Here is a 12,031-nt window from a genome sequence, read left to right as displayed (position 1 = left end):
ACAGAGTACAGTAGATTTGAATATTTTACTTCACATACAAAACACTCTGCGTTTGGAATTTTGTAAGTTATGAGTATACATTTTGTTTTATATTATCTAGCTTCAAATGGAAGAATGTGAATGAATGAATGGAAAACATTCAAATCATTCAAACTCATTTGGGTAAAATTTTTTTTCTACAAACAAGTTTTTTCGTATGTAATAGGAGCGCAGCAACACATACATACATATGTATGTTTGTACATATGTGCACCGAAAAAATATTTTTGGTTGTTCATACAAAAAATTGTCATTTATTTCAATTCAATTTATTTTCACTTTGTTTGAATATTGTAATGTCGACACAAGTATTAGAACTGCTTTTCACTCAAATTCAAAAAAATTTGAAGCCCAAATCATTCATTCGTTTTGTATATGAATAATTCATAAGCCGTTTTGAATGCATTCATGCAGCCCTCTAGTATGTATGTATGTATCTATGTGAATCTGTATAGTACATCAGTTTATACATATATCGCTAGCTTAGAGTGAAAAGTTGCTAAGTCCAATTCTTAGGAAAGCTCATATTTTTATATAGGAACTAAGAGAAATTACAAATAATGCATCTTTTCGAAAAGGGTTAAGGTACTTGTTTTATGTTTACTCGTTTATATGCAACGAAAGGCAAATTTGCTAAATGCAAAAGATGCACCGATAATCCGATACGGCCAATATAATAGTGATTTCGTTTCTTCCAAAAAATATTGCCCTTCCCCGGTGCAAAATCCTCAATCCTGTAAAAGGGCATGTTTTTGCCTCTTGTCTTTGTCCAGCTCACGTACTTCATAATATTGTCGTTTTAGGCAACCATCTGATTTTCAGGGCAACCTTCTTCCCTGGCGAAGCTTCAAAGGGCAGAGAATGTGCGTTTTTGCCTTTTAAGAGTGTGGCATTTTAAGAAACGAACATAAAATTTTAGCACCGTTAGCGCGAAAAGAGAAAGAGGCAATCAAATGACTAGATTTTTTGTAAAAACGAAAACACCATAAGATACATATTTTAATAAAATGAAATCCTGCTCATCGTTATGGAGTTTTTCTTTCCTTTAAACGCGCAAAATGCTGTAATCAAAATTTCTCGAAGTATGTACGTGAAGAGAATGCTTACGTATGAGAAGTTTTTTCCTCTCATGTAAAATTTTAGAAAAATGGACTTACCAACATTTCACTCTACGGCGATATGTATGTACATATTCATTTGAATGTACATACATATAAATAATGACATACATATGTAAATATGTTAGTGCTTAACTTGCCACAAATATGTATATACACCTAGTATTTATAACTTTTATTTAGGACCATTCAGAATTTTCGTAACTCTCACAAAAAAACTCATTTTTTCTAATTTTCAGTTCGTTTGCATGGGCGGAACACCAAAGCGCATGGAAAACTTTGCACATTTCATAATGTCGGAAATAGGTTATAAATTACCCGCCGGTACAAAGCTGGAAGATATTAGCGCCTATTCATATCGATACTCAATGTACAAAGTAGGTCCGGTGCTTTGCGTTAGTCACGGCATGGGAACACCCTCTGTCAGCATATTGTTGCATGAATTGATAAAACTCATGTACCATTCCAAGTGCCAAGATCCCATATTTATACGTATTGGCACTTGTGGTGGTATCGGAGTTGAGGGGGGTACTGTTATCATCACCGAAGAAGCGCTCGATAGCCATATGCGGAATGCACATGAATTTGTAAGTAAACACTTCAACAAGTGAAATGATTCTCTTTTACTTAGTTCAATTAATTACTATGTTTTTACTCTCATTACCAGACGATCTTGGGTAAAACTGTGCTGCGGCCTGCTAAACTCGATAAGAAACTGGCACGCGAACTGAAGGCACTGGCCAGTGAGGATGATCCGTATGACACGATTATCGGCAAAACTCTATGTACAAATGACTTTTATGAAGGTACTCGTGGGCTGAAAAAGAAGTTGAGAATTTTTAGAATTAAATTATAAAAAATGTTTATAGGTCAAGGTCGTTTGGATGGTGCTTTCTGTGAATTCACCGAAGCCGAAAAAATGGAATATTTAGAAATGTTAAGCAGCAAAGGTGTTGTCAACATCGAAATGGAGAGTACTATTTTTGCCGCACTTACATATCACGCTGGCATTAAGGCGGCGGTAGTCTGCGTTGCGTTATTAAATCGATTGAACGGCGATCAGGTGAGTTGCAAAAATGTATTTAAATTTTTAATGACAAGTGTATAATGCCTGTCGTTCAATTTCGTAATTACTTACATTATTTAAAAGTGCTTTACGCTAAAACTCCACCGCCAAAAATGCTAAATGAATTTAAGCAGTTTTTAGCGATTTTCGCGATTTTATCTTAAAAAAGTATCTCCAAAAATCTAAATTTTTTGTTAATTTTCTGGCAGATTTTAGCGATGAGTAAACTGTGTGAACTTTTTTTGACAACTCATATAGCCAAAATTGAGCGTATTTTGCATCGCTAAAAATCTTAACTTATCGCTTTAAAAAAGTCTAAAACTGGCGACAGGAAAAAATTGGTGCTAAAAATTTTTAATAACAAACCAGAGGTAATATTTTTATCGTTGTTCGTTAAAACTATTCCACTATGTATGTAAAGAAACTTTGTTAATAATAGGAAAAATGGAAAAAAGTGACGGAAAAAGAGTGATGAGGCCCGAATTGTATACTTGTTCAATATTTTCGTGAGAGAGCTATTGAGTAATTTTTTTACAAAATTATTCCTCGTGATATTTTAATACATACTCCGATGTGAATTGTAATTTTTTTTTGTAATCAATTCAAAAAAACTTGGGAAAAAATGGCAGACTTAATATGGCCATGAAAACTAAATTTGGCCAAGAAATGCCAAAAGATTTGGAGGTTTAACTATGTATATGGATCTAGGTATTTCATTCTAAGTTGGAATCATATCGCCCCCGGGCAATGACCTTAAAATTGTTGAACAGTGTAATCAATGATTTGACTATGTAAACGGGTTGATTAACGAACGCAATTTGATAGGGATTATATTTATATGTAAACGTAGGTTTAGAAAAAGCATACTTGTATGCTTCCCTAACTCGAACTTCCTTTAGTCGAACAAACATGTAGACGCGTTCAAAGATCCTGTTTCGTTTATGTGGAAAACTTCCAAGAGCAAAGCTTTTAACCAATAAATTAACACTAGTTAACCCACATGACGTCAAAACGCCAGCGTTTAATTCAATTTTTTAAACAGGTGAAAACCTATTCAAAAACCTCTACCAATATTCCTAATAATTAATCTAAACCATTTCTCAGTGAGAGAGGTCTCGCATGGTGTCGGTTTTCATTTCATCAAACTTAACTTAACTTAAAAAATAAAACCTCTGCACATCTATGTAGAATCCTAGTTCTTTTATTTGACTTCTCATTTTGGAAATTCGAAATAACGGTGCAGATGTGATGACCTTCAAAAAAAAAAAAAATTAGATGGCAACTCTAATTAAAAATATTATCAGCATATAGTTTTCTTAAAACTCTTTCGTTTGACACTAATATTTCGATATTGTATTTATGAATCTTTCGTATAAGTAAAACAACTTCGACTTTTCGGACAGGTGGCAAACTAAAATTTTTCGCCTGGCATTGTTACACATATTTCAACTAACTGATGAATTAAGTTGAATTGAATTTTTTTAAGCACATGGCAGCTCTCCTAAATACAGTTTAGAAATAAATTATTTTCAAACCCATTTCGATTGATACCCATCTTTTGACCATCCATTTAACTTATTAAATAATTTGAGCTTAATTTATTCAAAAAAAAAAACCAAATGTTCAGCTTAGAGATTTCTTAACGCTCGTTCTTTTGATAACCCTATTTTAAAATTTCATGTAACTTATGTATAATTAAACGAAATACCACTTTCAAAACAGGCGGCAACCATCTTAGAAATTATTTTCTGACTAAAATTCATATAACTGATGAATTAAGTGGAAATTTATTTTTAAACACGTGACAATCCTCCTCAATTTAGTTCTTAAATAAAGGATTTTAAACCCATTTCCATTTATCGGTTAGTAACTCATTTAACTTATTAAACAATTTTAGTTCTGCCATTTAAACTGGGGCAACCCTCAAACACATCAAAAATGTTCTAAATTTTCAAATTAAGTATTGCTTGAAGCTCTTTCATTTGATATCCATCGTTAATATTTCATATAGGTGGCAACCTTATTCAAAATATTTTTAAACTACTACCTTCTTAAACCTCTTTTGCATGACACCCATATAGCGATACCTTATCCACTTATCAAATTCATTTCGATTGATACCCATATTTAATAATTAATTTAACATTTTAATTAATTTGAGCTTAATTTCTTAACAGGTGGCAACTTTTTTCGAAAAAGTAAAACCTTCTTGAACATCCACACCCTAAGCCCAAACGGTGTGGATCTGATGGCACTGATTATTAAATTATTTGAATGCAATTTTTTATCAGGTCAAAAATAAAATCGAACGAACGGTGCAGATCTTTTAGGCTGCACAATTAGATAATAGATAATTTGGATTTAACTTTTTACACAGGTGGCAACCCTCCTCAAACTCATAAAATATATTCTCAATGTGCAAACTAAGATTTCGTAACACTTTTTTGTTTTATATCGATAATTGAATTAAATTAGACTTCTCGAACAGGTGGCAACCCTATTAAAAATATGTTCAATCTAAAATCTTCTTAAATCTCTTTCGTCTGACACCCATATTGTTATACCTATTTTAATTACCCCATTGCCTTAATTAAAATTGAATTTGATTGTTTAAACCGGTGGCAACCCTCCTACACGCAGTAAAGAAATAAACTATTTTCAAAACTACTGCGATTGGTACCCAATTAGCAAATATTGATTTAACTATTTAAATAATTTGAACCTAATTTTTAAACAGGTGGCAGCCCTCTTCAAACACTTTAAAAATATTCTAAACGTTCCAACTAAAGATCTCTTAAGATTCAGTCGCTTGACATCCATATTTTTATACTTCATATAAATTAGACTTTTCACACAGGTGGCAACCCTCTTGAAAATGTTTACAAACTACTACATACTTAACCTTTACCGTCTGGCACAAATACATATTTCTATTACCTAATTCCCCCAATTCAAATTGAATTTGATTTTTTTAACAGGTGGCAACCCTCATAAAGTTAAGTTAAGAAACAAACATTTTCAAACCTATTTCCATTTTGTGAGGACCCCGGATCCTGTGGCCCTGGGCCCCACAACAACTATTTTATATACATATATAATTTGAATTAAAAGATATGTACCATTGAATTGTATATTTGAAATTGTAAAAAAACGCTTCGGATACGCTACGTATACTTATTGAATTGCATCTATTTGAATTATACTAGTGCATGTGTATTATACCATTAGCGCACACAAGGGGTGGGTTTTGGGGTTCAAACCCCCTCCCCCCCTAAAGCTAATAACCTCAAATACAATCTGTATCTTAAAGCTAAGAATCCAGCTCTCAAGGAAATTATAAGAAATATTTATTATAATTTCTGTTGCTTGAAAAAGCGCTTTGCTTTTGCTGTAAATTTTCATGAGGGAATAAATATACGAGCATTTTTTTTCTTGAGTGCTGCAAACTGATTTAAGAAATTTTGGTAGAAGAAAATTTCTTTTCCATTTTTCGTTTTTCTTGAGAGTTCAGTTAATTTTTTCGGTATTTGAAATATTAAAAAAATTTAGCAATCGTGAAAAATCACCATCTCTATCGAAAACCAGAAATCGAAAAAATGAACATAGAAGTGCAAAAATTCATGGAATCAATACATTTATTTTTACCGACTCTTTTTTAAAATTTTTTATTAGGTACTTTTGACAGTTGAGCGCATCTTGAGTTTATAGAACTTTTTATTAAACAAGTAGTTTTTAAGGAAAGAACACAACCGACTTCAATTCTCATATTCAAATTTAGGGGTACCGTTAATTTCTTCATGATCCAATCATCGGATCTCTAAAACAAATTACGGGACGAACCTTGAGGTACTATCTTTCTAATAAAAAAAGGATTATTGAAAACGGTTCACGCGGTCCAAAGTTATGTATTCCGGCGAGATGATAACCTCCCTTTTTTTTGAAGTCGGTTAAAAGCGTTTGAGTTTTGTTAATCTGTAAATAAAGTGCAGTTTATGAATTTTAAAGCGTTTATTTATTTATTACATACTGTACATAAAACTTGCATAAATGTATTTTAAAGAGGGTATTATCTGAAGCAAATTTTCAGTATTTTCCGGCGATATATCTTCAGAAATATAAAACCCCCCCTAAAATATATTCCTGGGTGCGCCCCTGATGTATACACTAACATATTTTGAATTATTAGTTTGTATGTACAATACCTACATAACATGTATAAAGCACAAACAATTGTAATGAGGATAACTGTCTGCGGATGGACAAAAATGGTATAAAAGTAGCAGTGCTAACAAGCATTGTTTATTAGCTAGGCATACGTGGCACGCGTCGCAACGTGGGTCACACGGGTAGTGGAAGAGGGATCAACCTCCGAGACTATTATTGTATATTCGAAGTGGGCTTTAACCACTGAGACTGGTGCTAGCTGTAGGGTTTAAACCTACTCTAGTTCTATACTTTAGAGAGTAGGTATAGCGAGAGTATAGCGAATAAAGAGGCTGTAAACTAGAAGCGAGTGTGTTCTAATTTCTTGAGGAAATAGGTTGTTTACTCCTTACAGGACCCTGGACAAAAGAGAGCTACGCCCAGCACTCAGGAAAGCCCGTTACAATTTATGCCCATTTTATAATAATTGGTCTAGCTTTTAAAATAATTTGAACTTAATTTTTTAAATGGTGCTCTTTTCGAAAAATTTAAACCTTATTGCACACCTACAGCCAGAGCCCTTTGATTTAGCGCCTCACTTTTGAAAATCGAACGAACGGTGTGGATCTGCTGACATTGATTATTAAATTATTTGAATGCAATTTTTTATCAGGTGGCAATTCCTTTCGAAAAAATAAAGCTTTATTGCACATCTACACGCCAAGCTCTTTAATTTTGCACCCCATTTTTGAAAATCGAGTGAACGGTGCAGATCTTTTATGCGGAACAAAAAATGCCTTCGCGTATTATTTTGAACTTATTTTCTTAACAGGTGGCAACTTTTTTCGAAAAATTAAAACCTTTTTGAACTTCCATACTCTAAGCCCTTCAGTTTGAGTTCAATTATTTAACAGGTGGCAACTCTTTTCGAAAAAATAAAACCTTATTGCACATCTACAGGCCAAGCGCTTTAATTTGATAACCCAATTTTGAAAATCGAGCGAACGGTGCAGATGTTTTAGGCTGCACAAAAAATGCCTTCGCGTATTATATATAATAGATAGATGTTAGCATTTGATAAGATTTAAATCACTGAATTGGTTTGCAATATTGAAAGAAATATATTTAAAAACTTTAGCATATTAAGAAAAAGTTACTTTGACAAAAGTTCACACATATAAAGTCGAGCTTCGAGCTCTGGTTGTGTCAAAAAGTTGCCGAATTCACTTAATCGACTAACTTTCGACTTTTTCAACTAACCGCTCAGAAACAACTGGTCGAATAACCGCTCATTTTCAATTTTTCGTCTAGTGGTTTTCTTTCAATAAACGGTGGTTATTGGCAAAATCCAATCGTGATAATAACAATCATTTTGTAGTGAACAACTGTCCCTACTCGAATAATTTCGGTTTGTCGATTTTCAGATTATATACTCAATGGTGTGCGGTTAGTCGAAAATGAATGGTTAGGCGAATTCAAGCGATTAATTGAATATCTGCTAGGCGACTATGTACCGACAAAAAAGTTGCTAAACGAATAAACGAATAGATGGAGAATCGGTTTTAACCAGAGCTTTAATAGAAGGTTGACGTGAGAGATTCCACTTAAGATGTCCACTTCCTCCTTCCTTTTCTTAACCTTCTCAGTACCAAAAATAAACCGTTGAATATAAACATCTTTCAATCTGAAAAAAAATAAAATTTTTTCCCATATATTACACTGTACACTATCGACTTTTAAAACACTGTTCACCATGATAAAAACATCGTAAGGTAAAACCATTCTCTCAATTCGTCGGCCATGATTTTTTTTTTAAGTTTGCCAACATTTTAACATCATATAAAATTGAGAGTAAAACAAGGAATTGTTCAAAGCTGTTGTTGTTTGAGATTGAAAATGAGAATGTGTGTGTGAGCTTGAGTCTAAAATTTTAAAATTAAAATGCTTGCAAACGTCAAGAATATGAAAAATTCCTCTCAGCGGTTCTACATTCTTATGTTATTATCATGCTTTTCACTTTTGTGAAAAAAAAACATTAAAAGAACTGCGGTAAGAAGATTGATATAATTCTCAAAACCACTGCTCTTTCAACTTCAAGAGCTCTTATTTACAGAGGAAAAGAAAGTGTTCAACATACACATAAAATTGGGGCACGTCCATTATAGGTATCATAGATGAATTCTCCATGCCTGGAAAATAAGTATCGAAGATATCATTTTCTCTGCAGCTGTCCAGCGTTGAAGTTCGTTGTTGGACCAGATATTTGTAAAACGAATAAGTAACATTATCTTTCCCACGACAAATCGCTCGATTAATAAGAGTCTGAAAAGTTTGTGGAGTAGATTTGACTCTTCGTTTTCCCTATCATTTTATATTTCCTCTAGGCTTTAAGTACAATTAGGGTTGCCAACATTTTCTAAGATACTTATACTATTTTCTTCAAAAAAATCTGAAAAAATATAGTACACTTTATATACATATAGTATTTTATTTAAAATAAATAGTAAAAAAGCTTTCTAAGTGTACATCTTTTTCTTTCTTATGCATTTCTCTTATAAAAAATATATTTCTTTGCACTTTTCGCAGTTTTTAACAAATCACTGTTAACTATGAAGAAGTAGTAATATAAATCAAAATGAAATTTGTTATTAGTAAGGTAATCGCTTTGTATCTCTAAGCTCGCCATTTAACATTCATAATAGAAAAAACTCTTTCTGTGAACGCCAAAGTTGCTGGAATAGAAGTAGAAATGAAATAATTTTAAGTAAATTTCGGTGTAATTATTTTTACATGACAGGAATATTTAATTTAGTATTGTAATTTTAGTGTAAAGGTCAACCAATTCAATACAAAGTTTGTCTTGCAAATTACTGAAATATATTTACAACTGAAGAAATATAATATTTTCTTCATCTTCATCTTCATCTTCATCTTCATCTTCATCTTCATCTTCATCTTCATCTTCATCTTCATCTTCATCTTCATCTTCATCTTCATCTTCATCATCATCTTCATCTTCATCTTCATCTTCATCTTCATCTATACCTTCATCTTCATCTTCATCTTCATCTTCATCTTTATCTTTATTTATTTTAATAAATAATTTGAATTTGATTTTCGTATATATGGCAACCCGTTAAAAAACTAAAATCATATTGCAAATCTACAGGTCGAGCCCTTTCTTTTGACAACTCATCGCTTAAATCGAACGAACGATACAGATTTTATGACTTGGTGTTAAATATTTAACGCCACCCTCTGCGGCAGAGAAATTTCGAATTCGATTTTCTAACATGTGGCAACTCCTTTCATGGAATTAAAGCTATGCTGCACACCGGGAGGGTGAGGCCTTTCATGTGAAACCTCACTTTTGAAAATCCAACGAACGGTACAGATTTTAGGATTTGGTGTTACTGGCCGTCTCCACAGGATAAAATTTATTGCTGCCCAGCTGTCATTTTGGTCGCTAGATATAAGTTATATCAGTGGTAATATTTGAGTGGGCTTTTTATATCTTGATATAAGCATTTGTAAGATAGCTTTGTAAATGTAAATGAAACCGGATTTAAGGCCCGTTTACATACAACTTTGGCGTTGCGTTGGCGTTGGCGTTGGTTTGACAGAACGCACGTTAAAAGTATGCTTGCTACAATGAACGCTTGGCGGCGAATCCTTGGGCCACTAAATTAACATATTAACGACAGATAAATTAATATTTCATATCAATAATTGCATTAAAAACGATATTTCTTGCCCGCACTTGATTAAAAAGGAAAAATATTTCACATAATTTTATTTATTCGCAACAGCTGACGAGCGGACGCACGCGAAAAGTTGAGAGTTGGCCATCTTTTTGCTTTGTGTTGGCGTGAGCGTTGTCGAATTTTGGCTATGTGGACGGCTGCATTTGAATTCATGTATTCATAGTCAGCTGTTGAAGCGACGCCAACGCCAACGCAACGCCAAAGTTCTATGTAAACGGGCCTTTAATCGCTTGGAAAATTTAGAAAATAGGCTATTTTACATCCAAGTACATAATTACAAATATTTTAACAGGAAACAGCTCAATTTTCGCTTTTATATTAAAATAATAATGATGTTGCAGCCACGAAGTTTTCGTGCAAATGAAAATGTAGATATAAGCTATGATATATATTGCTCTTGAAGAGCAATGAGCGGTCTCCATTGACTATTTATATTCTAACATATGTATCAAGATATAAACTTTATCTTGTGGAGACGGGCAGTTAGATATTTAACGCAACCATCTCCGAACTCGTGTAAGAAGTTTCACTTCAATAAGGCTTTAAATTGTTTCCTTTCTTGAAACCAGTATGGAATGAACTGATATTTTTCCTGTTCTTGCAACAAGGAATCCTTATCGATGGCCCCAAAAGCCAAAAAATGCATTTAAAATTTCCCGTTCTTGAGATTTTAATTTGGTCCCTTTTTCCCGAAATAGAACACAGGGTGTGCCAGAACAACGCTTGCCAGTTGAAAAATTTTGTTTCTGTATTTCACACGAAAATTAATAATAATACATACATATGTCTATTCCTTTCAGGTCAACGCGCCCAAAGAAGTAATGCATGAATGGCAAAATCGACCGCAAACACTTATTTCACGTTATATCTGCAAAACGTTAGCGCAGAAGGGGCAGCTGAAATCGCTTTCTCGAGGATCAATTAAATCACCTCGGCGTTTTAAGCTGGTACAACAGGAGTCACAGGCGCATGAATAAGCTCACATAATCATTTATATGTATCTATTAAGACGAAAAGCATTCGTTGCCAGATTGGCAATTTATGTACAGAATGTCTTTAAATCAAATGCATAATTTAGCATAATTATATAAAAAGTTGCATACTCCTTCATACATACATACGCACATAAAAAAATGAATAAGTTATCAAAATTAAGAAGGTAAAATAATTGTTAGAACTACTCCATACAAAACATTCCAGAAAAGCGTTAAAAGACAAAAACTTCGCCAATGTTCAATAAAATATAAAAATATTTTGTAAAAATAAAATTTGGCAAAAAGTGAAAAGTTAATGTTAAAAAATCACATTGCTGAAAAGTTGAATACGCCGCTTTCTCCAAGCACGCATTGTAGGTCGAAATGCTTATTTATTTAAAACCAGCTTTAATATATTTTTAATAATAATTATTGTTTTTAATTAACTAGTTTTATTTCAAAGCAACGAAGAAAACATTTTACAAAAGAGATGCATCAGCAAGTAATTTCATTATTTTAAGTGGTTACTCGAAGCATTTGGATACATAAATATGTACATACAGTGGTCCACAAAATAATAGGAGTGCGTTATTTTGGTCAGTTTTTGCTATTTGTCTTTTGTTTATTTAATGTTTATTATTTTTATACAAATCTCAAGCTGGGTATACAACAAACAACGAATAAATTCAGAGTTCAACCTTTGTTCAAAAATTATTAAAATTCTGTAAATTTTCACCAAAATATCAAACTTTTTAATCAGAATCTTCAGAGAAAATTCTGGTATGCAGTTTTATAGCCCATTCAATTCTAGTCTGAAGATGTGCAAGTTTCAAGCTGCTAAAAAATTCCGTTGATTTTTGGCAATTTTTTTTTGCTGGCACTGTCCCCATATAAAAGAAAATTGTCGAACATACTTTGTATGGAAAA

General features: G+C 32.8%; 1 protein-coding gene across 4 annotated transcripts in view; it reads left to right on the top strand.

The window, feature by feature from the left end:
• The window catches only part of LOC108362063 (uridine phosphorylase 1), a 116,704-nt gene extending 105,050 nt beyond the window's left edge, over positions 1-11,654 (top strand). For all 4 annotated transcript variants that reach the window (XM_017614900.1, XM_017614899.1, XM_017614897.1 and 1 more), the window contains 4 exons: positions 1,397-1,744; positions 1,825-1,963; positions 2,027-2,220; positions 10,931-11,654. In XM_017614900.1, coding sequence (XP_017470389.1) covers positions 1,397-1,744; positions 1,825-1,963; positions 2,027-2,220; positions 10,931-11,107 — 858 coding nt within the window. In that variant the 3' untranslated portion in view covers positions 11,108-11,654. The remainder of the gene's footprint in view (positions 1-1,396; positions 1,745-1,824; positions 1,964-2,026; positions 2,221-10,930) is intronic.
• The last annotated feature ends 377 nt before the right edge of the window (positions 11,655-12,031 follow it).

Source organism: Rhagoletis zephyria, unplaced genomic scaffold (assembly GCF_001687245.7).
Source record: "Rhagoletis zephyria isolate East Lansing unplaced genomic scaffold, Rhagoletis_zephyria_1.1 Rzeph_scaffold_00921, whole genome shotgun sequence".
NCBI lineage: Eukaryota > Metazoa > Arthropoda > Insecta > Diptera > Tephritidae > Rhagoletis > Rhagoletis zephyria.
Note: the sequence above shows the minus strand (reverse complement) of the source record. Positions and strands in the feature narration are given on the sequence as shown.